Source organism: Ixodes scapularis, unplaced genomic scaffold (assembly GCF_016920785.2).
Source record: "Ixodes scapularis isolate PalLabHiFi unplaced genomic scaffold, ASM1692078v2 PGA_scaffold2__306_contigs__length_199485367, whole genome shotgun sequence".
NCBI classification, from domain to species: Eukaryota; Metazoa; Arthropoda; class Arachnida; order Ixodida; family Ixodidae; genus Ixodes; species Ixodes scapularis.
In genome coordinates this window covers 7515346-7541714 of record NW_024609857.1, presented here as the reverse complement: position 1 = coordinate 7541714, position 26369 = coordinate 7515346, and the positions used below count along the sequence as shown (strand labels likewise).

Sequence of the window (26369 nt, the reverse complement as noted above, 5' to 3'; positions counted from 1 at the left end):
CCCAGAATCGCTTACAGCTCTGTCTCAGTAACTACGTTTTCTTCTTTTTTCTTTTTTCTGAGTTTTTTTGAAGGGGGCGAGTTTGAAATCGGTGATCTAAAAGTCGCTTCGGGATCGTGGGGGCCGTGCACCTTCTCTTGCGTAATTTGTTTCGCGTTTCTTCCGTTCTAGACCGCCGTCTTCCAAACTTCCTTTTTTTTTTTCTCTCTCTCTCCCAAAATACGAAACGAAATGTAAAATGTTTCGATATGCGTTATGGATAGATATTTATATTTTTGAAAGTTCGCGAGCTTAGAACCACTCTGCGAGATTATCTAGCCATTTCACTCATCTCGGTCAATACTGCTTGTTTCTCGTACCAAAACTTCCGAATCCACTTTCTATCTATGTTTGAACGCTCACACGAAAACATTATTTCTTGTGTTCCATTCTCGGCGTTCCTTTTTAATTTCCGTTACGTTTCCACCTGGTTCTGCAATTCGTGTTTTCTCTATATATCTTTCTACAACTTTCATTGTCTCCATTTTTTTTTTTTTTTACGCCGGAGATATTGATTTTGTGAAGATTAATTTACGGCATATCTTTGTTGTCTTCCGGACAGCGAAGTCCAGCAAACCTTTTTGTAAACAAATTTAAATGCTTTTCATCAATGATATAAAACGTTGTTTCTTTCCGAGACACGCGATGCGGTGATTCTTGGCTTGGGTCAATCAAACCCTAGATCACAATGAGGACAAATAGGGCTACCTTTATCATCTACTTAGTAACAGCTCTCGAATGTTCTGAAAACGACGACAATCGTGGATACAACTGAAATTACCTGCGTCGCAACCAGTAAAACAATACTGGCATGGTAACCTAGGAGCAGGGGAAAAACGGGACAGACAACACAAAGCTGTTAGTATTCTTTGTTTTCTGTGCCTCCTCCCCCCCCCCCCCCCCCCCCCCCCCCCCGCCTCCTTGGTTAGGATGTCAGTATTGAACCAGCTTGCATGCCTACTTGCTTTAGTAAAAGAATGCCGGTGTGTGATGCAGCCTATTGAAGAACGCGAAGTCAGACTCTTCGTTTCTTCGCTTTTTGGAGAGGCGCCAACGTTGGGCAACCGATGAACTGAACCTTTATTTCCGTGCGCGCCTCTTGCAGGAAAGGGACCAACACATCTCTGCATTCGAACGATAGGCAGGACGAAGACATTTTTGGCGGCAACCAAGACCTTTACGCTTGGAGCCGACGTGAGTTTTTCTTCATCCTATTCATTGTTCCAAGTGCAGTTCGCAACTCAACACAACACTGCTGAGACAAGCCCAAGGGGTTGAACTAATTATCGCGATACTTTACCTTTTACCTATGCTTTCTTTTTTTGCAGTTTGCGTATTATTGTTGCGTAGTGAAAGATGATTATATTCACTGAGAGTTTAAGAAATATAAGGCGTGGCTTATTATGTTCTCGCATCGTGATTCTATACGGAGGGTCACTCTAAAAAAAGCCCCTGCGCCTGCTTTACCCGCACAACACTCGGAGAGCCAATCAGCGCAATTTACGGAAGCAGCTCAGCGAATGACGATGCCGAAACATATATGTTTAGACCAAAAAACGCGGTCTGATTTGTGACATTAAGCAATGCAAAACGTCACGCTTGCATTGCTTAATGTCACAACTCAGGCTGCGTTTTTGGTCTAAACATATGTTTCGGCATCGTCATTCGCTGAGCTGCCTCCGTAAGTTTCGCTGATTGGCTCTTCGAGCGTTCTGCGGGAAAGCAGACGCACGGGCTTTTTTTAGCGTGTAAGTTCGTCTGCTTCTTTTGCGAGGGGTTGATGACGTCACAAAAAAACGTCGAGCTCTGATTGGCTCCGATGGAAGGATAGTGGGTAGACCTCAATGCCAGTTGTGTTGAGGTCTACCCACTAGCCTTCAGTCAGGGCCAATTAAAACTCGGCGTTCTGACGTTAAGACAACCCCCGCAAAAAACAAAGCAGACGAACTTGCGCTCCGTATAGCTTTCTGTCCTATGAATTCAGTTATCGCACTTATCTTGGGGAGAAGTACACGTAAACCGCATTTATTCCTAGAAAATCCGGGCAACCGTTGCCGCATGGCATGCCGCGAGCCTCTCTGTTGTCTGTCATTACCTTGATCAAAAAGTCGCGACGTCATCGTCGGCATCCCCGAGCCGGCTGAGTGGCGAGTGAGGGTCATCTGACCCCGCCAATGACGTCACTTTTGCTGGCTTTTTTTTCTACGCTCTGGCGTTCTCCCGCGCGCTCGGCCGACGCGCCACAGCGGGTGGGGGGCCACGTCGAAATTTTAATTGGCGATTACGAAGGCTCCTACTAAAAAGATCGAAAGAAAACTTAAGACGCCTAAATTTTAAGGTGCCTACATATAAACTTACGCAGTCTCTTATTACTCGAGTTTAATAATATTTTTTAGCTACCTTGTAAGCTGTCCGTGGGTGTAGCTTTTTATTAATACTAACTGCTAAACGTACACTGAAAAGAAAAAGAGTTTGATTAGGCTGTTTACTATCTATCGCTATCAAGTGAAGCTAAAGTGACTAAAGGGACAAGTGACTAAAGGGACAAGTGACTAAAGGGACACTGACACCCCCTCCTCCGCCAAATATTTTTTTTTTGACCAGGCGATTTAATATGGCTTTAGAAGGTTACCAAATCAGTATTTTGGTACACCGTCACGTATATTTTTAATAAAGTCAAAAAACGCAACTGCGCGAAACCGAAACCGAAACTGGACCGGGGAGGAAGAAACATGTAGAGGATGAGAGAACCTTTCCGGAAGTCATGTAACTACACCCGTCCGCGGTATTTTTTTTCTTCTAGCCGTGCGAAGGAAACAAAAAACTCGCACGTCGCACACAAGAAAAAAAAAAAACGTTAAAGTCAAGCATTTTGTGCTCGACGTTTGCTCGTTTACAAACTCCTATCAATTCGTGCTCGTAAGACGAGCGATGTCTTCAGCCAGGGGAAGGGACGACTCTACTCGGCGACGTCTTCGTGCGAAGCACTTGGTGGTCGGGCGTGTCGTACGAAATAAATCATAATTTTTTTTTTTTTTTTTTTTTTATCGGCAAACGATTTCTCTGTCGAAGCTAGACAGATTCGCCCGTACCGCGAAGAACAGTTCTGAAGTACAAGTCTGCCGCCGTCGCATGGTCCGCTTCATACAGCCGTCCAGCCGGCGACAGGATGTTGAAAATTATGCAGAGAATGCAGAGTGTTTCTGGTTCTCTGTGCAACTTCTTTTTTTTTTTTTTAAACCAACGTGTTTGTAGTTTTTAGAAAGCACAAAATATAAATATATTTTTTTTAATATTAAGTGCGAGCCCTGGATGATCCACGACTTTGATCTTTTTTGGTGGTTGTGTCGAAACCACAAAAAACGGCACGCGAGCCCGGAGAAGAGGTGAGCGCGACCCAAACCGGCCAGTTCTCGATCCGCGGTCACAGCTTACTAACAAGCGCACGGCGTGGCAAATCCCTGGGATCTCCTTATTTCTCGGCAACCAATGAGATCGCAGCATTGGCCACTAAGAAGACCGCACAACCAATCACGATGCAAGCGGCGCGAGTGTAATCAAGCCATGCTCTAAGTCTCTCCAGCTGTCAGCGACCCGATGCTTCCGTCGAGTCTGTACTCCCGCGTTTCATCGACTGTAACCGTATCGACCGTTACAAGAAAGAAAAAAAAAAGGACTCCATCAATGCCTGTGATTTTCCTCCAGCTCGTTGTAGAAGTTGCCTTTAAAGACCAAACAACAATTGAAACCACCCAATCAATTTCCCGCGGACGACTGTGTACAAAAGCCTATTCTCTCGTAACGCACGTTGATCATTTATGCACGAGGACGCTGCTAAGGTCCTCGTGGCCCATTTAGGAATCACTAAACGACGGTAGTTCATCGAGTATTCCACAAACCCTGCAATTTTGTTTCCAACGAGGATCGATTCACTCGATACTAAATTCGAAACCTCGCTTTCTTCGCTTTTTTTTTTTCTCGTGCGTTTTTTGGCGGTAGACAGAGGTATGAGTTATCGGGCTTGCCTGCCGACGTGACATAGCGCGCGTTCTCTCTAGCCATTGCGCCAGTAATTCCATGATAAATAAAAAGAAAAAAAGAAGACAGCCACGTTGTTTTCGTTTTAATAATTTCAAATTCCGCCCTCGCGTATCACGTCGGAATAAATATTTTAAATAAGTACAATGCGTCGCCAAACCGAGGCATTCAAACCGTTTATTGTGGCCTTCATGAAAGCAGCATCGAGAGTTATTTCTGACAAATATATAATATCGCTGTTTCTGTGTTATTATGGAGGCATCTGCTGTTCGCGAGCACAAAAAATAAACGAATGAATGAATGAATATATAAATGAATAAATAAAAAAAATAATGTGATGACCGTACACGTTCGCCCTCGTAGCCTTCTCATGGGCCTTCTTGAAATTCAAAGAAATGTTTCACGCTGCAACAAACCGATTAAACGTTCATAATCAGCCGCACGCGCACACCGCAGGACGACTTACACTTCAGAAACCCGGACGCTCCAATTTCACGTCTCGCTTCACACATATGTTTGGCGAGCCATTGCTGATTTGTAAAAGAGTGAGGGCTTGCTGCTATATACATATTTTTTTATATTGCCATCGTTTTTTGTTCTTTCAATAGCAAGCGTCACGGATGTCACTTGCAGCAACGGTGAGTTTCCTTATCTTTGTTCGCACGCGTTGATCATGTCAGCACGTTCCCATGTTATAGCGCATCAAACATAAGCGCGCGTGTGTGCGCCGAAGGAACACTTAAATAAAATTCGGTGCACGGCGCGCGCGAGCGGAACAAGGAACGAAACACGGGCTCTTTAATGATTTGCAGCGTGCCTCAACGTCGACATAAATACTCTCGAAACCGCGCACCCACTCTTCCGCAATGTGTAGGTTCTAATGTGTGTGTTTTTTTTTTTTCTCTCTTTCTTCCTCTTGTTTTCTTGGCATAAACGTATTTCGCGGGAGTTGCGTTAGCAATTCTTTTTTCTCCTCCTAATGCGGGGTAAACGGAGACGATGTAGAAGCGTTTGTTAGTCGCACGGAGAAGCTGTCTGTCCTTGTTCGCGCTTTCTTACTTTTTTTTTTATTATTATTTTTTGTCGAAACGTTCTTCGGGTCCGTTTGTGAGCCTTGGCGGTGTTGCGCTCTCGGGAGGCTGCGTTTTAACGAATCGCTTCATACCGTATTCTGCGGTTGGCGGCCGGAGATTTCACCGACGGCGCCTGGGGTGGAAAGAAAAAGGAAAACACGGTGCGGCCGCGGCCGATGGTTTTCCGCTGTCTCCCGTTTCTCTTTTTGACATGCAATTTCGGTCGGCCCGGGATGCGTATATACACTGTCGCGTTTAATGCCGCACGCTTTCTGCGTGTACGATAAGAGTACTTTTAGCTTTTTTTTTTTCGTTTATTTTGTTTGTGAGTACGAATATTAATTTCTATCGTCAGCCAAGCATTACAAAATGCTGTAATAAAAAAAAAAGTATTTTCAGAACCGTGCCGGGTTTTGAAGATAAATTTAATTCCGTTTAGCAAAGCGTCTGGCCACCATGACATTTGTTGCCGGTTGTAGAGGTAGAAGCGAGCTATTTATTAGCTGCGCAGGAGTGCGTCACATTATGCTTTATCTCCGAAGTTCTGCACATCATTGTTGGAAATGTAGGCGTGAAAGCGTAAGCGTTAAAAACACACTTTCTACGGGGAAGCTCGTGTGCAGACTAAAGCCTGGTTCACACACTTGTGTCTGCTTACAACCGAGTGCCTTAAACCCTCTTGTGATCTCTTAAAGGAGCGATGCAACAATTTATGTACTTTGCGCAAATACCGCTTAAAACGGATCCTTAATGTTAGTGACCTATGAAACACGCGTTCTTTTTTCACCCCACGCAATAGAAGTCCCAGAAAAAAAATTAAAGAAAAACGAGCAGCGTTCACCCCCTCAACTCGCAGCCAGAACAAGCGGCCACGTGATCTGGAGCCGATTATATGCCGCCAGTGTTGACCATAGCCACGCGCTGGGGTTGGCAAAGCGCAGGACACGCGCTGAGTTCCAGACATTGTTATGGCTCGGCTGTTGTCGTCGTTGCAGCGATTGGACACGGGTCACTACCCGAATGCTTCTCGAGCTAGCAATTATCACGAACCCAAGTCGAGTGCCCACGCAATGCTCGCGTCCAATCTATGAACCGCATTCAAATGTCGTAACTCCGGTGTACTGCGATCCCCACGTTACGTCATCAAATTTTGCAAAGGAGAGATTGAATGAAAATGATCGCTTTTGTCCTTGAAATTACACCGCAACAAAGGAGTTTCTTGGCCAGTGGCGTTGCGTGTGAGTATCCTTGAGTCCCAGGTGTGCCGTAAGCTCGTGTCAAGTGAAAACATTTCAATTGAATATCGTTTCACCGGTCGTTTAAGACAAGATAACTTAATAGAGCCATCAATCGGGTTGAGCACTTGGGATTTCAGTATATTGCCTTTATATTTGCGCATCATTATTTTTCCTTTATTGACTCGAAACACTTTTGGCGATGGTTTACATGATCATTTCTCATAGATATAGTAGGTACGTTTGATCCAGGGTGTAAGATAGACAGGTGGGGAAACGGCCCATAGAACCCTACCGCAGCGCCGTGACCGGATTGTGTACTCGTCTGCTTGCGGGTACCCCCGATTTGCGACAGAGGGCGCTGCGGCGAGTGGAAAAAAAATTGGAATTGAATTTGCATGGAACTTTATGGGAGAGTGCGCAAAATAAACCGAGAGCACGACATTCCTTCATTGAAAATCCACGAGAAATCATCTCCGTCAGTTTAGCCGGTCGCCACCGGTCGCCCACCCGGAGTGAGAGTTCGCGGTGCTCCACGTAGATGGCGCCACAGAAAAAGAGAAACCCGAGGGGGGACACAATCCGGTCACTCATTTGGCTCTCGTTTCCCCACCTGTCCATCTTACACCCTGGTTTGATCTCACAAACACGGAAAAACCCTTCGCTCTAGTGAATTAATGCAGTTCCAGGACCACCTCATAGATGGCGCCAGCGTGCCAGCGCATTGTGTCGTCTCGAGAGATCACAAGAACTCGGTCGCAAGCAAACGCGAGTGTGCGAACCAACCTCAACAGGTTTGCCGAGTCGCACTATTGATTGCGCCCGTATCTTTGGTAGCCCTACATCGAAGAACCTACCGCGTGTGAGATGTAATGTACATTTTATGGATGCGAATATTGTCGCAGGAATAGTTTAGGACACAACATGCCGAGCTTACAGTACTAACGCGGGGCGTGATTTTTCAGAATCACCCTTCATGGTTGGTTCCTTGGCGTTCTTATCGGTGAATGCCGCAGTCTGATTGGCTGAGGAGCGATAATAAGATGCTCACTCCGCCCGGCGTTTTTTAGGCTGTCAGTTGTTCTCCAGCGCACCGAGAATTTCCGACAGCGTCCCAGAAGAGCCAATCACCGCGATGTACGGCACGACTGTCCGTGTCAGCATAAACTTGACATAAAAACGTGAACAGTCGGGCTAAACGCCACGCCGCAGTTTTTATTTCTCATTAAAGCCGTTTTTTCGGCACTCGTCACTGGCCGACCTCCACTCCGCGTGCCCTTCAGAAAAGTAGACTTCATAGGAATCATCACAACGCAAGACGGAGCATCAGCTCCCCGTGAAAATAGCGCGTGCGGCACGCGAAATTGAGCCACCTTAAGGTCGTAGCATAAATTTACCAAGAAACGCTTTTCTAAAACCCCAAAGCTTTCGGAAAGCCTAAAAAATGACGTGCAATTTATTTGCAATATTCATTAACATGACGAATTGTTGTAGCGTTCAACACTTGGCATTTTATCTATTATTCTTATCGAGTACTTCTTCGATTTCATAAATTTTCTCGATATAAATCTGGCACTCCATGATCCGCCTTACGACCGTGTGCCTTAAAACCACTTGTGATCTCTTGCGACGAGAAAACACACTGTCGCCATATATCGGGTAGCCATGGAACACTTGCAGTTTCCCTTTGTTTGTTTTTGTTAGCGCTTTTTTTTTTATAAAAACCTTTTGCTTTGAATATTTTGCGGAAATTACCGAAAAACCTTCGCTCTAGGGAAATGCAGTTCCAGGGTCCCCTCAAAGATGGCGCCAGCGCGCGAGCATGACCTCTTCGTCGTTAAAGATCCCAAGAACTCCGACTCTTAAGCAAACGTAAGCGTGTGACGGGCTTTCAGGTGTTAATGATTAGATATATCTATTTAAGAAAATCCCCCCCCCCCCCCCCACCAAATAAATAAAATAAAAAAAGTGTCTTTTTTGGTGCTTCTATTTCTTTTCTCCCGGAAGAGCCGTCCACGATGCCGTACCTGTCGCACATCGTGACCGAGCCCGCGGTGCGACTGCAGCCGGCCTTCAACCCCCAGCGGAGCGAGTACTGGGCCAACGTCTCGTACGACCTGGTGCTCCTCAAGGTCTGGGGACTCGCGCTCCACTGCGGATCCGAGGTCCGCGTCGACGACAAGTACGCGCCTCCCAGGTACGTCCCACATCCGAAACACTTCAGCGTAATCCGAGTCTGAAGGTAAGCGACTGCAATCACGAATGCTCGGGCTCGAAAAATGTGTGACTCTGTGACTCGCTTACTCGACATCAATGTTAGCCAAAGGTTAGTTCGAAAAATAGCCGTTACTTCCGCGATTACTTTATTCAGTGGCGTGAATTTTACGTTTCGTTGATTTGATTTTTTATGCATGTCTTAAGGAGCGCTGCACTATAAGCGGCGAGTTTTATTCGCTGATTATTTTTTTCTGGCTTACTCGACGATTTCCTCTTTCTTTTAATTTCAATTTGTTCGGATAAAGTGAGCTCGGGCTAGAATTCTTTAGAATGAGTTAGGATACGCGTACGTTGGACAAAGTTATGTTAGGTAAGGTTATGTTAAATTAATGTACGTTAAGTTAGCCAAGCTAGGATCACGTCAGGTCACATCAAGTCAGTAGGTCAAGCCGGAGCGCCAGGTACAATTTGTGGGAAAATGTCGTTATTTTATCAGTTCTCTCATTGGTGAAGTGATCAGAATGTCTCTTGAAAATAGTAATATACTGGAGCTTTATCACCTGAAGACATTAGGCCATCAACAAAAAATGCATAAATCAATAACAACATCAATCCTAGATGAAATTGATATAATGAATGAAATTATTTTATTGCGTACAGTAGAAGCATGCTGCGGATCCTATGTTTTTGTGTTCTTTTTTTTTTTTTTTTATCGCGTGAAACTAGAGTATTTTCGGAACATTACTGGGCTACTAAAGCGAGTGAAATGCATGACCATTTAACATAATCTGTCTCGCTTCCTCAGATGAAACTACAACGACACTGTTGTCATAATATTTCTAAACAAAAACAAAAAAAGCTTTTGTTATTGCTACGCTTATTTTTCTTGTGTTAACGTCTTTCTTATTTTATAAAATGTAATCGTACCGTTCTAGTATCACTCGCACTATAAGGTTCATTTTCGTCGTTCTGCTCAATTCTCGCGCGTCTCTAACCGAGAACCATCTGCCCAGGTCGCATGATACCATTATGATTTGTCGGGTGTTTGGAACTTCGAGCGCGCAGGACAAACTAACTTAATGTAGTGCATGTTATTTTTTTTTAATTTTTTTTTTTAGGGTAGAATTTCTTTTTTTGTATGCTGACCTCGTACGCTAAGAAATAAATAAATATACAACTATACAACGCCCAATTATTGATTTTGTGTTAGTGTATTTAAAGTAACATGCGTGACTAAACGATGTATCTCTACACTCAAGTTCTGCGACGATATTTTATGACTGTCATCTATAATGAACAACAAACATTGCGATGCTTGTTGTTCAGTTGAAATTTTAATTTTAGCGTATACGCCGAGGCGTTGATGTCCATGAAAGTTTGGGATGCTTCTATCATTTTTTTTATTATTTGCTATATTAAAATTTTTTTACAATTCATCTCATAAGGAGCTTGCAGTGATATCAAAAGCACGAAAGCAAACAATATTTCCTAGGCAACGTTTCTTTTTTTTTTTACGTTAACGCAAGTAAGGCTTATTTAGAAGCCAGCCACTCCCTCCCATGCATCTGCGTACGCTGTACAGAACTCCTAAAATGATTCATACAGCATCAAATTCGAATAGAGCTGAACAAGTAAAATCGGCAGTGCGAAAAAAAAAAACTAAAAAGCAAACCACTTTTTAAAAAAAGTTGGTTTTGAGGTGTCTGATTTGGGTATGTTTTCTTGCGTCTACTATTTAGGCCTGCCAACTACACACTGGGCGTCGGCGAGAACAAGCTGGTGCTGTACGTGATGGACGGGGGTCAGCCGGACCCCTGGGTGGTCAACACCTATACACTCGTCATCCGAAGGCTCCCCGTCACGGACGAAAGGATGGTGTTCAGCCCGGCCGCAACGCACCAAGTGTGCAGTTTGAAGCAGGTATACACGCCGTGTCCCCTCGCATTGTGTACCTGTAGAGTAGTGAAGTCAAATAGTAATCACATTCCTTTTCTTTTCTCTGCCAACACCTCGTTGGCGGAGGAGACGCGTGCACAAAATTGAAACCAAATTACTTGCGTGGAAGCGGCCTTTACAGAGCGCCGAGTTTTGGGCGGAACTCATATTCTTCAAATCAAGTCAAATCAAAGTTTATTCAGACAACCGTCGAGGAATACAGTTGTCTGGGGGGCCGCCACAATCGCATTGAGTTCGCAAAATGTGCGTCCTACGTCGAAGCCGAACGAACAGGAAGCTCCTTGAACTTTAAAGCTTCGCTAAAAAACATGTAATTGCAGGTTTTCTTCTTTTTTTTTTTTTTAATTACGAACAAGCAGGCGACGATTACACAGTCTCCTGCAAGAATGACGGTCGCTTCCCGCAATACTTGGAGAATCAGAGCGGGATGCCATTACGATACTCTGCTTCGCAAGCGGAGGATATACAGTTACTGTAGTAGCACCTAGACGTTTGCGACATCTATGGTCCGAAGGCTTAGTTTTCCTAACAGTGTTGCTCGCGTCCTGCTACTGTTCAGGAGTGCGAGATGCAAGTGGCGCCGAGCGAACCGTGCGGCTTGTACAGCGAGGTGTCCTCAGACTGGCCGAGCTACCTGGAGAAGACGGCGCAGCTGTCCGTGTGCACGGACGGCAGCTCTCAAGGTAAGCACTTAAAAGAACCAGTTTATTCAGATCAGTGGCATCACTAGGAAGGGGGGAGGAGGGGCGGAGGGTTACTGCTTTGGGTGTCGCTGACCCTAGTGACGTCACTTATTCAGATTGTCTTCAATAATAGAGCTGTGGAGTGACTAACTGCAATTACGAAAGTCGCTCTACATAACTGAACTTTTAGCAACTACGTGCTTCGTAAGGTGCATAAAAAAGAAATAATATTTTTAGTACGTTTAGTTGACACATCGCACGGTTCGCTCGGCGCCACTTGCATCTCGCACTCCTGAAAATACTATTAATGGTTCACAGGGGAGCAATATCTTAATCTTGGGGGATTTTAACGCTCCAGGGATTAACTGGACACAATTCAATGTCCTTACTGGCAACTTTTATTGTAAACAAAAGTGCAACTATCTCCTCAACTTTACTTCCTTTTTAGATCTTAGACAGCACAATAACATTCTAAACGACCAAGGTTATGCTTTAGATTTATGCTTTTCAAACACGGACGGTATACGTGTGGCTCGAAGTGAACTTTCTATGGTTCCTGAGGATAGATATCACCCTGCTCTTGATGTAGTTCTTTCTGTTTTTGATCCTCCGGTCCTCAGTCCCTCTAATGGTCCTTCCCCACACACATCATATAAGTATTCAGCGGGGGACTACACTGGAATGTATCACCATCTTTCGGGTGTTGACTGGGCTTCTATCCTGGAGTCGTCTGATATCAACGGCCAAGTATATCTCCTCACAACTGTTGTTCAGGAGGCTATGGACATGTATATCCCTCTTAAAACGTCTAAAAAATCTCGCTTCCCTATCTGGTTATCTCGTGAACTCAGAACGCTTTTAAAACGGAAAGATTTTTTGCACAGGAGGTTTAAGAAAAGTGGTCTTCCAAAGTGGGAAGTTGAACTTAAAATTTGCAGAAAGCGATGTAAGAAAATTTTAAACCGTGATCGCCAGGCGCATTCTGACTCGGTGGAATCAGATCTTGTTAAAAATTCCAAGAAATTTTGGAGGTACGCTAAATCGCGCTTGGGGAAGAATATTGAGTCCGAAATCGTCTTGAATCAGCATAGCGACAGTGCGAAGGGCATGTCTGAGTTGTTTGCTGATCACTTTGCGTCAGTTTACATTAATAATAATAACTGCTCCTCATCTATTTTGCCTCACTCGGACGTTTTTGGCGACTCATTAGGTTCTGTGGTTGTCGATGAGGAATGTGTTAGGCTATGTATTAAGAAAATGAAACCCACATTGTCTGCAGGTCATGACGGGATACCCGCTGCAATTGTTAAGGCTTATCATGAATTACTTACGCCTATACTGTGCACAATTTTCAATAACTCTTTGACGTCAGGGATATTCCCTGACGACCGGAAACTGGCAGTGGTTGTTCCGGTCCTGAAATCTGGAAATAGTGGTGATGTTCTTAATTACAGACCGATTTCTCTTCTCTCTTCTTTTTCCAAACTCTTTGAAATGGTAATCCATCAATTTCTCTCCTTCAAGTTTCGTAGTATAGTCATTCCTAATCAGCATGGTTTCATGTCCGGCAGATCGACATCCACCAATCTCGTATCTTTTATGTCTGCTGCCTCTGAAGTAGTTTGTAATAGAGGTCAGCTTGACGTTTTTTATTTCGACCTGAGCAAGGCATTCGACGTAGTCAACCACAACATCCTCTTATACAAGCTTTCTTCGTACGGAGTATGTGGTTCGGTATACAATTTGTTAAAAAGCTATTTGTCTGATAGGCAAGCCTACGTCCGCGTCAACAATACTACCTCGTCCTTGTACAAGGCAAGCTCTGGAGTGCCTCAGGGATCTGTCTTGGGCCCCTTCCTTTTTAATATTTTTGTAAATGATGTCTCTCGAGTTATATTAAATTCTTCATTTCTGCAGTACGCTGATGATATAAAACTTTACAAAAAAATATCGACCTTAGAGGATTGCATCGCGCTTCAGAATGACGCATATTCCTTCGGTCTTTGGTGTTTAGACAATGACCTCCGTTTGAATCATTCTAAAACAAAAATAATGACATTCTCGCAAGACCCGTGATATATTCTTTCCGTATAGTTATCATGGCGAACTGCTGTCATGTGTAAGTGAACTGAGGGACCTTGGAGTTGTCTTTGATTCCACCTTGAGATTGACACTCACGTCATCAAAGTGGTTCAATCGGCCTTGCGCACGTTAGGTGCCGTGTCTCGCATAACGAAGGAGTTCAAAAGCCCGTCCGCTTTTTTTACGCTGTATTGTTCCTTAGTTAGATCCCAGCTAGAGTACGCCTCGGTTGTTTGGAACGGCATTTCCAAAACTAACAGCTCATCTGTCGGGCGAGTCCAAAACAAATTTATTTCTATCTTTAAATATCGTTACCTTGAGAATGGTGATCCTTGTCTGAACGGTGTGTGTAACTCGCAACTTGTCAACTTGTTGAGCCTCCAGCAGCGTCGGGTGAAGGCAGATTTGTTGTTTTTGTTTAAGACCCTGCACGGCTCGATTAACTCTCCCAGCCTTCTGTCCGAAGTGAGGCTCAGAGTTCCACGTGTGCCTACACGGCTCCAATCATCTTTTTATATAGCTCGACATTTTAGCAACTTAAACCCGATCCAAAGATCGGCGGAGTGTTATAATCGCTACTCTGACACAATTGATATTTTTAACTCATGCGGGAGCAAGTTCGGAAAAGCGCTGATGTAGTATTTGCTTTTTGCTCTCACACCTGGTGATGTCTCTGTTTTGTGCTTTTGATTTCCCTTGTTAATCTGAGTGTCTTTCATACTTGTTAATATTTTTATTCTCAGACTGGAGAACTACGTTCTCCTTCTGCACTCGTGTGTATGCGTGTTTGTATGTGTGTGTTTTTGCTCATTTTTTTTTTTAGTGTGCCAGCACTAATACCGATTGGTTGTTCCTGGACACTTTAATAAACATTGATTGATTGATTGATTGATTGATATCGATCCTGTAACGTTTTACATATTGTAACTTGGTCAAATTACTGTTACTTCTCGAAACATTCGACGGTGCTATAATGAAACGTGGGCAGTTAATTGTATTTTTCTCGTAGTTATTTGACGTTTGCAAATAAACAGGTTCTTGTTGGTGGAGTTTTATTTATATGTAAATTGTGCTCATTTTATTGCTTCAAAACATGGTTGGGTGACGTTTCTAATCAAAACTAAACTGGACCAATATAGGGAGTGTTTGATTTTAATTCAGCCAGAAGGAATAAAGATAAACGAGAGCGGTCTTCACCATGTCTCTATCAGGCTTGGCGGACATTAGATGAGAACATGATCCCGAGGCTAAGTTGACTAATGAAATAGCCTCTCTTAATTACCTTTTTTTTCATTTTGCTGGCGTCTTGCTACTGTTCTTTTGGCTTTTTGGTTTTAGGAATCATGTTGCAATTGCAGTATTGACGGCAATTACTGTTGGAGTTGAGGGCAATTTAAAACGTTTGCGAAAAGGTAGTGTTGTTTTTGTAAATATTACTCAATCAATTTTCGCGTTTTTCTTTTCGTAAACTTAAAAATTTCCCGCAAAAAGAGCGCTTCCCAGATAACAAAGTCGTAACGCTGAATGAGATGACGTCATCAAAGGAGGCCAACGCTGAACACAGATTGGACACGACGATTGTGTCAACGTTCGTCTCACACTCGACTCAGAGCCGATCTCTGACGCAGCACTCGTTTCCAATCTCGGTCCAGCGACGGCCTTTCCTGGTGACGCAATAAAGGTCAGCACTACGGCCTTGTCTCCTAGTCGGTGTTGCGCAAGCTCTGCCCACAATGACGCTGAAAAGAGTGACGTAGTCGTTTCAGTCACGTCGTCACTTTTGTCGTCAGCACATCCACCAAGGATACGCTGCTGAAATAGTGTCGACAGGATTAAAACGACTACGTCACTCTTCCAAGCGTCATAATGGGCGGGACTTGCGGTACTCTTTTTGCGGGCAAATTTTAAATCGGACGAAAAAACGCGAACGTTTTTTGTATAACATTTTTTTTTTAAATTACCGTTCGTAACTTCTTTGAATTGGTCTGCCTGTTGTTAAGAATTACAGTCAATACTTCAATTGCAACATGACCCCTAGAGCCAATAATTAAAAAGGTAATTAACTGCTTTAGTTAATTAGCCTACTTACCCTGACGATTATCCCCTCTTTTAATGAACAACGAGCCTAATAGATACCTGGTAAGGACAGCACTCGCCTATTTCTTGTCCCCTTTTTTTGAGAAAGATGTTCGAATTAAAATCCAACCCCCTGCATTTTAGCCGTTATAAGCTGAACAATGGTCAGGCTACCACGGCAAGCGTTACCTGAAGACATTTTACAAATCATTGCGGCGCTACTCAGTTACTTGCCTAATGACTGTTGCATTCAACTACACTGGAAAAAAGCGCGTGAGTCTACTTGTCCACAGAGCACCCTGACACACAATCCGTGCGATCTACGAAAATACCTCGGCGAAGAACAGCGAGGCCGCCGAAACGTTTCTATAACCCAAAATAAAACGTTCAATATGACATCAAGCACGCCGTACGTCACGTTTCATGCCACGCAAGCGTACTTTATTTTGAGGTCGAAAGTGTTTTCCGGTCTCGTCATCTCGCCGAGGAAACTGCAGTCCTTCGGCTTTCCAGGACAGCGTGGGAGGGGAGTCGAACTTTCATGTCGTAAAACCTGGGGGAGCCAGACGCAGAATTTGGTGAAGTGTATGCATTGAGAGTAGCAGCTATACGGCATTGATCCGAATTGTCGCCTACCATCATATTTTGTTACTGAAAAAACAAAACAAAAAACTAACTGTAGTTTTTTCACGTCTATAAACGCAGAGGACTGAGAACGCGTTTGCTTACATTCTATATGTATGAGATGGGCAGGGTTGGTGCGTTTTCAGCCGCTGTCCGACTCCTCCTACATCATACAAAATACACGGTGTTTGCTACGGACATGACGACAAAATATCTGGGCATACCTGAAGCATGTTGGAAGCACGTTTTGCCTCATACATGCTTGGGCACTTGTCTGCAGACAGTATTTGTATGATGTCATACGAGAAAGGCCGCAGACAGGGTCTGGAGACTGTCATTTGAACCACGTAGTAGCAATGTAACCACGGCGTTAGGTTCATCGGCGCATGGGCCTATACATACACTAACGCACTGTTTGCAAACAAGCCCGCTTCGCCCACACTGCGCCTGCGCAGAAACAGAATTTCCGAGAGAATACGCACCTGCGCATGCGATGGATGGATGGATGAATACGGCTGAGCCCTTTGGATCGGGCGGTAGCTTACGCCACCTGGCCATTTTGTTTTACCATTTAAGCTTAGAATATTTAAATGTGAAATCTATATTCACTCCGCAGTGCAAAGAAAGTGAGGCTATGAAACCCCCTTGCCATCAGTGGATAAGAAAATACCTAGTTTTCTCTCGATTTCTGCCAGCATTCACTTAATCTTTGCTTGGTAATGCAGACAGGAGCGCCACCCCAGCGGTGTGACGGCAGAGAGTGGAATCGGCGTGTATATACACGCCGCGAGAGAACGTATTCTGAGTACTCCGACTGTACATATACGCAGAATTAAGATTCATTTAGACTTTACTTAGATCGCTACGCCAAGAAAGGAACCGTACACTACAAACATGCATAGGTGTCAAAAGCAACAACGCGTACAAAACCTCACTTTAGGTGACCGCTCCGTGTCCCCGTTTCCGTGGTGTAGTGGTCATCACGTGCGCCTCACACGCGCAAGGTCCCCGGTTCGATCCCGGGCGGAAACATCGCTTTTTTTTTTTTTCTTTTTCGTTTTTTTTTTTTTTTTTTGTTTTCTCTCTGGTTTATTTAGTTTTGGCGCTGCGGTATGGTTTACTCGTTTAACAGCGAGCTTTAGAATACCGTACGCCAAAGCTTCGCGTGCGCAAAGCTTTTGGGTACGTTGTTCTAAAACACGCTAGTGCTTTGCCGTAACGTGACTTTACAAACTCTCGTTGCGTGCCGATCAATTCATCCGACAATAGTATGTCATTCGTGGCCGGTTGTACGTGCAGGCCGCTGGATCCTGCCCTGCGAGAAGTGTTCGAACAAGGACTCCTGCTTCTGGAGGGAGGCGCGATGGCAACCCTACCACTGCCGCTACGTGCACCTGCCACAGAGGACACTGTCCCGATGCATGTCGGGGAAAAAGGTATTGCTCGGACGTTCTTCTGCTCTTTAAAGAGCACTAATAAAAATCCTCCCCCCCCCCCCCCCCAAAAAAAAAAAAAAGACGAAAGCTTTATTTGACGTTTGAAAAGGGCAGGTATGTAACATTATGAGCGTTCCCCGGAAAAACAAAAATATTTTAGTGCAATATTTGCATCGCAAGGCTCGTTGGGAGCGGTTCCTATCGAACCTGCTTTTATTTCGGACTTTGACCCCGGAATACGTTTGTGAATCGCTAAAACGAGTCTCCCGACGCAAATATTCCGGAAATATATCTTTTGTTTTTGTTTTTTTGTTTATCGGGGAAGTTCATTTTGCGACATACAGAACCTAACAATTCCCATGAAACGATTTTTCTACTTTCGCTAAATAGTACTTATTACCACTCCCTAACGTTAATAACTGAAGAAACTTGCTTTAGTTTTCCTTTTAAGGCAATAGCAGTCCCCCAAGAAATTAAAGAAATATGAGCTACGTTCATCCTCTAAACTAGGAGCCGGAAGAAGCGGCCACGTGGCCTGGCGCCTCTCCTATGCCACCAACGTTAACCATGCCAACACGCTGGAGTTGGTGAAGTAGGAAATGCGTTCTGAGCTCCAGGCATTGTTAGAGTTCGGTTATTCCCATCACCGCAGTAGTTGGACACGAGCCACTCACTACCCGAGCGTCCGCCGAGGCATTGATTGTTACGAGCCGAAGTCGTGTGCTCACGCAGTTCTTGTGTCCAACTCATGAGCCGCGCTCGACTCTCGTCAGGCGGGTGGTTTCGATCCCGCAATTACGTCATCAAGCTTTGCGAAGGCAAGACCGAAAGAAATAGTCCCCTCTTATCCTCGCAATTTCAACGCGACCAAGAGGCTTCTGAATGAGTGGCGGTCTGTGCGAGTATACTTGGGCCAGACTGGGACCAGTACGTCTCTGCAAAGTCATGAATCTTCCAACCCTATATCGTTTCATTCCCCCTTAAGGATTACAGTGTCATTTTAAGGCTAGTCGTATATTACAACTCCTAACTGGGCGATCTGTCCATCAGTTGCTGTTCATCGGGGACTCGACGAACCGGGGCATGATGCACTACGTGATGGAGCGCCTGAACGGCAGCCTGCAGCACTGGGACAAGACGCACGACATTCGCCTCTACGGCAACCTGAACCGCGGGGAGACGACGGCTTCGTTCGCCTACTACCCCCAGTTCTGGCTGCCCACCAGCCAGAGGCCCGTCTTCGACAAGGCCGTCTACCAGCTCATCGAGAGGCAAGCCCAGCCTTCCTATCTTTGCTTCGAACTTTCAAAACCGCCATGACGAGATTGGCGAAAAAGTAAAACGCACTCAAACGTATCTAGTTTTTTTTTTTTTTTTTTTTTTTTTTAAATGTGCCGGTATTTTGTCAATACTGAAATCAAAGCTATAGCTCTCCCTATTGGCCAGTTGGCATCAAACGGAAACCTGTTTTGTACATTAACAAAAATTGTTTTCTTGGACTCGAAAGTACACTAGTAGGCTACATGTTACGGCGCTTACTCAGCAGTAGCCTCCAAGCTAGTGGAGACGAGTGACTTCAATTGCGCTCTTAAATAATCACTCTTAAACGTGCTTTCTACTTTTCTCGAGAGAACGTTATCGGGGTTAATAAATCATAGCGTTCTTTTCCAGATCGAGGCCTTTACAGAACAACTCCAACACAATCCTCATTGTGGGTGGGGTCCATTGGCTGGCAACACAACATCTACACATGCTAGTAAAAGCACTCAGAAGGTAAGAATTTCATTTTTAAATGGCAACTCCGGTGAATATTTCGAATTTGTAATCAAGACTGCTTTAGCTCAGTCAGTGATCCTGAATTACAAGCTATAATTTTTTTTCTTCTCAATATTATGTGTAGTTTTATAAATATCACGGGCTCAAAGTTTGATTTTCTGGCGTCTACGGCAAAACCGAAACTATTTGCTTGAGAGGGATGGCAACACTGATCAACAGCTCTACGTTCGCGACGTGACGTCACCGTAGTGCTGCGATACGCGGTACAACGTGGGGAATCAACCGCAGTACCACCGCGACGGGACGTCACGGGGATGCTGCGGTACGCGTCGCCCAGTGTTGCTTGACTAAAAACTAACCTGCTCGCCACCCGCTAAAGAGCAGTTGGTCGCATCTTTAAAATAAAATCGGTTTTAGTGAAGTACGCGACTTCAATTTGACGTTATTCATCATTATTCGTGCCACCAAAGCGATACTAGTCTTTTTTTTTCTCTTTTCTTCTTTTTTTGTTTTGTTTTCGACCGGAGTTGTCCTTGCCCTTTAAAAAGCCATGGGGCAATTTATATTATTGGTGGTTCTTGTTTTGTACTATAGGCCCACACAAATGTATTTGATACCCGTTGAACTCTAGGTTCGAAAACGTTCACACGATTTTGGTCAAACACTAACCTGTTTATTTTGTATATGAATTCCAGTGACAATCTTCAGGGAATCAGGCTTATCATCAAAACATTGGGTGCTGGATTTCATCAGCCAGTAGAAGGAATCCACTGCCTGAACATGGTGCGTGCGTCGACTACCTTAAACAGCCAATACAATCGAGCGTTGTTTGTAGGTTTAATGCATGCATAAAATCGTGATTAATAGAGACTGTTTCGCATTAATGCTTTATTGTATTTGATGTTCCGCTTGCTTTTTGCCAAAATAATGTTAAGGATTGTTCGCAACACTTAGTTTGTTGCGCTGGCTGTTATATTTTTGTCGAGTAACTTTACAGCTCGTAATGTGGAAATTTAAATTATCATAAACATATTCATTCAAGCGCAATACAGTTAAACTCAGAGAAGCAATAAAGTATGCTGCGTGGTTCCATACTTTTTCTTTCCCGGGCAGAATGAGCAAAAGAAGCTAATGATGCAAAACCTGTGGCTTTCGGAATTTGCCCGCCACTACAACTTCGACGTCATCGACACGTTCAACATCACCGTGGCCCGGTACAAGGACTTCCTCCAGGGAAAATGCGCCTGTCACTTCCACAAGGTGCGAACGTCTTTCTGCGATATTCGCTATTTAAACCAGCGTCGACTACGTGATATTGGCGGCGTGAGCGATCGAAAGCGTCGCTGTGATCGGTCTTCCACGATAGGCCGAATGCTGACTATGACGTCAGCAAAGGATTTCCCATCGATGGAAATAAGAGGAATGGAAGAACTTCAATTTTGACGGTGTTGACAGTGTTGGTTTGAGAATGCTATGATTTCAAGCTTCCACCATGCTCTTTACAAACACCTTCAAACTTGTTGTTCACAAGGTAATGACGTCACGAAAGGTAACCATAGGAGGGCGCCACCAAAACATCTCGCCACCAATAGTCGGTAACAGGTTAGAAACCCAGTGTACGTTTGGCATCCAGCAAGTGCTCGTCGCCCTCCTCAGGGCTCTGGCTACACGTGCGGTGAAGTCTTACCACGAACAAAAAGCCCGCGGCGGAGGCGGAGCATCAACTGCTTGTCTTTAAAGGGACCATGAAATGACTTTTTTACTTTTTCCACATAACTTTTACAATAAACCGTCAATGTTCACTGAATGCCGAACAGGCATCCGTTTTCGTCTCGGTTTATTAACTTCTACACAAAAAATTAATGAAATATCGACTTTTTCTTGACCGCAAAACAAGCCGTGACGTACGATGTTTCCGGAACCGGAAGTTCTCTCTGCAGTAGGAGATGGGAGTGTTAGCGAGTTGGGGTGCGCCGGTGGGTTTTACTGCGCCGATGTCACCGACGTATTTTCTGAATCGGCGCCTCTCATCGCCGCATCGCAGCTGAACGAAATTCAATGAGATACGTTGCGCTACAGCGACAGCATGGGACTAGTCCCATACGCCGGTATGCCTGTTGGGAAGTGCAGATGGGAACAATTTGCCGCGGCGTTTTTCGCGGTCTCGGAGATGCAGGAGCGAGCCGACGTTAAAAAAGATACGTTTGAACTGTCAGCAAGAGCCACGTAAATACCTGTTCACACTCGGAGCGGACGCGCGCGTTTGATGAAGTGCTGTATTCGCGCTGTTGGTAAGCGCTTCGGGACCGATCTTTTACAATTGCAACTCGATACTGACGCGACACTCGGCAAAGAAAGGTTGGACCGGTATTGCACGTATACCTCCCACGAACTGTTACAGCTCGACAGTGACGTGCAGTCTGTCAGAATAAAAATGGCATACCAATAACAAAGTGTACATACCGTGCTACGAAGGTAATCCATACAGCGTTTATTTCAGCTTTATATCACACAAAACAAGGAGAGGATCGACGAGGGTCCCTTTTCGACGAGTGTTCGTCAACACTGCCTCGGAAAACAAGGGGAAGAGATTGACCTCACCTCTTAACCTAAAATTGAGGTCAGCGATCAAACTATAATACGGAAGGGTCCACAAGGGTAGCGCGGGCATATTCCATTCAGTACGCCAGCCGGTCGTAGGCAGACGGTCTTGCGACGAAGCAACGCTGCGCCGAGTCGGAGTGCCTGCTAGGCCTATATTCTGAGAGTTTCGTCGGAGCGGGATTCGCGGCTGTTGTCGCTCTTCTCGGGTGTTTGTGGATCCAGCGTTCTTGTTCGTCGTGGTTTGTTTTAAGTACATTTCTTTCTTGCTGCTTGAAGTCGGCACGCGCGAGATGAACACGTAGAAAAATAAACGTTCAGTCAGTCAGAGTTTTGAGAGGAAGGAAACCAAAGGAAATAACCGTTCTAACTTGGCCCTGCCCTACTGCGCACGCGCAGTAGTTGCTTCGTTTACCACACGATAGATGGCGCTTGGCTCTCAGCATTATCAAATTTGGCAATTTTCGCCACACATCTCTAATTATGCTACAAAATGTGGATCTGAATATTATTTAACAAAACTTTTAGGAAACATTCGCCGGCTATTTATTGTTTACGATCGCGGTGCTGGTGAGGTAGGCTCTTACCCAATAGGCGATGTGGATTCGGCTGACGTGCACCGATTCTGCGTATGCATCGTAGTGAAAAGGCAGAGCTTTCGAAGGAAAGAAGTCGCAAAAGAGTCCAGTCTTCTTTTAAAAGTTCTATAGCAAATAATTTTTTTTGTCTCCCTAGTCTTGTGTTTTTGTGTTCCTTTTCACACCTTTTACAACGTGCGGTGGATGAAATTCGATTTTAAAATCATTTCATGGTCCCTTTAAGATATCTGGGTCAAAATGGCACATCAAAGGCCGTCAGAACGAACTCCCTTAAGGAATCGGCGGGCTAGCTCATGATCTTGCCCTTATCGACGTGCGCTGATTCGGCCTTTACCGTGCCCGTCCTGACAGCGATATAAAACTCACCCCGTTCACCCTTACTGGCCGACGTAACACATCGCGCCTTCCACTTTTGCTCGCCTCCTCCTCTCCTGTATCCTCTCCACTTTTTACCTTGACCCAACCACCCCAACTTGGCTCTCCTCGCAGCCTACGATAGGGGAGCGCTAAGAGTATTATCTTCCTTGCAGAAAACCTAGGTTGTACGTCGGCCTTTAAGCTGAGACTGCCAGCCAAAGCTATATATATATATATATATATATATATATATATATATATATATATATATATATATGAGCGCAACCTCACCAGGCACTCCTGGCTTTGAGACGTGTTTTTTTGGCGCGAGCGCTCGTTCTGCGGAAGAACGTTTCAAAGTCACGATTTTGCGTTCTCATGCGTGTGGCATTGGCTGCAGTCTCAGCTCGAAAAGAGGCTGAAGCTCAAAAAGAAACCCAAACCGAAATCAAGAAAGTCCGGAACTACTTGGCGCAATAACACAGAGCCGTTGGCTCCGTCCCCCTAGCTCTCTCTCTCTCTCTCTCTTCTCTGCCACAGAAAGTATAGTCCCCGAGTATTTTGTTTGTGGTTGAAACGGACAATTTCTGTTTTCCACCGTCTCCCGCAGGTCGTCCCACTGCCGACGCCCAAACATCGACCCCCGGGGCGACCGCCGCCTCAACCTTCGTTTCACGTGGAGGGGGAGATCAACGCCATCTACAGTGAAATCTTGCTCAACCGCATCTGTTCCGAGCACGCGTACGACAGCTGATGAACGTCCAACACTCCCTGGACAATGGTGCAGCGATGGGGACGTTCAGCCGAAATGCCTCTTTCTTAGAAATACCCGAGCCCGAAACCATTGCGTTGTGCAATGAACACGCAAGCCAAAGTACATTTGCATTGTTTCATCGAGTCTAGTCCTTCTATGATTTTTTTTTCTTTTTCGCACGAGCGCTCGTGTAGTGTTAGAGCTGGGCATTCTGCGCAATACCACCTAGAAGACAAGGCCTTCGATTTACGTCATCGTCGGTGGATCCCCGACCTGTTCCAAGTGGCATAGACGCTGCAACTTGCCGAGAATCGTTGCAAAGCGGAAGACGGGTCCGTCTTGGCGTCACCGCGTGCTAGTGTTGCGTTCGTTGTATCGTTGTAAGACGCTGCAAGACGCGCAGGTGACGATGCTGACGCAAGGTAGACGTTGCTGCGCGGATTCTCTAGCGATGATGTTTGGGGAAACGGAGGTCGGGAGGCCCATGTCTTGTCTTAGAGGGGGTGCTGTTCTGTGTTGCCCTCATAACTCTCTCAGAGCATGTGGCAGCTTCGAAATTACATTGTACCCTGGGAAAGTGATTTCCTCGTTTAACGCCGATGGTGTGAAAGTTGCAAGATTGAAGCAGCACCGAATAATTCGCATCCTTTGTGGTTCGACTTTTAGACGATACACAGAACGGCTTAGGTATGGTGGAATAGAATCTTGACAAGATCATGGACAATATTTTCAATGGCAGTCGGGATTCGATAAGGATACCAGTTGAACTCGCGGTACAATAAGACCGATCTATGAATAGTAACGAGAGCAGTTGGTCAAATCAACCGAAATAAGATATTTGGTTTTTGTGGTCTTCTAGACAACCCTGGCGTGTTATATATCGTGAACTCTCACGCCGCAATACCCCAAGGCTGTGGAACGCAGAAATGGAGAACTGGAACAAATTTCTTAATTGAGCCATGCTGTTATTCGTGTCTGGATAGTTAACTTAATTACTGAATTGTATTTTCTTTTCTTACAAATAATTTTATAATTTGTTAGTTAAGCACAATATATTCTTAACCTTGTCTAGCTATCTACGTTTTAATAGAATTTTTAGAAGCTAAAACAGATACTACAAATATCGAGTCTAAACTGCCATTCGATAAAATAAGCTTTTAAACACATCAAAAATGCTTTGTAAAAAAAAAAAATTCGCATGTAAACCCAATAAGAGTTCAACTGCCACAAAGATGTCTCAGAGCAATCAGAAGAGTAAGTCGTCTGCTTTTGCGTAGGAGTTGCGATGAGGCCAAAGTGACGCGGAGCTCTGAATGGCTTTGATTGAAAGGATAGTGGGTAGACCTCAATGCTAGACGCCTCAAAGTCTGCTCACTAATTTTTTTTTTTCAATCAGCCAATAGGAGCTCGGCGTTCCGACATCCTCGCAACCCCTGTGCAAGAAGCAGACGAACGTGCACTCCGCATAACGCGCACTCTTGAACTATTCATAGTAGACTGGCCTTAACCACCCTCCCCCACATCGCTGGAGGCATGTAAATAAGCGGTGTGCAGCGGGAACTGTTGGGGTGTTGGAGTAACACCACCTAGAAGACAAGGCCTGCGCCTGACGTCATCGCTAGTGGACCCACCCCAAACAGCAAACACGCTGAAGCTCGACGAAAAACGCCGCACAGCGGCAGACGCATCCTTCTTGGCGTCGCCGCCTGTTAGCGTCGTAGCTTGGTCGGAGACGCTGCGAGACGTGCTGGCGGCGACGCAGACGCAAGCAAATTGGAGGCGTCGCTGCTTTCAAATATTCTTCCGCGGAACGAGCGCGAACTAGCTCGCGCTTGTAGCTTTGGCTGCACTCTGAGCCTTAGGGTGAACGTAGCGATGACGTTTGGGGAAGAGGTGGCCTTGTCTTTTAGGCGGTATTGACTGAAGTCTCTCCTAAAGAAGTGACCCTCGTGTTTACGTGAAGGAGCTGTCTAGGTCCAGTAGGTGATCCGAGAAACTATAGTCTTTCATTCTGGCTTCCGCAAGGCCAGTCCGTTTGTTGCTTCACATATTTTACTATACGCCCAAAATCCTCGCACTGTGACGAGAGGTCCGAATGTTGGCCGTGGCAAAGTTTGCATCAGTTGCGTCGACATCGGCCAGGGGAACGGACACCGACTTCTGAACTTTTGGTGACTGGGAACAAGAAAGCCGTGAAGCGGAGGAACCGTGTTACAAAAATATACTATATTCATCTCGTGCGTGTATATCCCTCAAAACCATGTTTTACTTGAGCGTTGCGAATGAGTCTTCGAAATCCAAACTTCTCTTTGTGTGCGCTAATGGGACATTTTGTGTGTGTGTGTGAACCGAAGTCAGGCATCTTCTGTTTGCGGATCTCCACTCACGCGGTCATATGCGCTTAGCTTGTGAAGAACCTGGTTCGTTACGCTGTGTGATTGTGACGATTGTCATTCACAGAGTGAAAAAGCATGTCCATTAATCGCTCTGTGTCAAAAAAACAATTTTTGTGACGTCAAATCGACGTTGCTAGTCATATTGAAATCCAGTAGCGATTGTTGCCATACAGAGTTGCCCGTCGCATCTTGTTCTAGGAATGTCAGGGACTATTTGCGGACGGCTGTCGCAATAAATACTCGAACTTTCGAGGAGTGCTGCCAATAATAACAACTATCTGGGACTTCGTATTAACTAATTCAAAAGGTGAAACATTTTATGGTTTGCCTTGGCGGCGTTCTGTGCGGAGTCATACATTCTACAGGCATTAGAACTTAGATCTGCCAAGTGCTTTATTTTCACGAGCATTGGCGGAAACGAGGTCCA

At 45.0% G+C, this 26369-nt stretch overlaps 1 protein-coding gene and 1 non-coding gene across 2 annotated transcripts in view; both read left to right on the top strand.

The window, feature by feature from the left end:
* Positions 1–23708, top strand: part of LOC8023423 (cadherin-like and PC-esterase domain-containing protein 1) — a 77167-nt gene extending 53459 nt beyond the window's left edge. The window contains exons 9-19 of the mRNA XM_040205334.3: positions 1145–1233; positions 4686–4715; positions 8393–8582; positions 10342–10522; positions 11118–11241; positions 17323–17459; positions 18510–18730; positions 19131–19232; positions 19931–20018; positions 20349–20495; positions 23403–23708. Of these exons, the coding sequence (XP_040061268.2) occupies positions 1145–1233; positions 4686–4715; positions 8393–8582; positions 10342–10522; positions 11118–11241; positions 17323–17459; positions 18510–18730; positions 19131–19232; positions 19931–20018; positions 20349–20495; positions 23403–23546 (1453 nt within the window). The 3' untranslated portion in view covers positions 23547–23708. The remainder of the gene's footprint in view (positions 1–1144; positions 1234–4685; positions 4716–8392; positions 8583–10341; positions 10523–11117; positions 11242–17322; positions 17460–18509; positions 18731–19130; positions 19233–19930; positions 20019–20348; positions 20496–23402) is intronic.
* Trnav-cac lies at positions 16983–17055 on the top strand. The gene has a single exon. It is a non-coding gene; the product is annotated as a tRNA-Val (tRNA).
* Positions 23709–26369: the final 2661 nt, after the last annotated feature.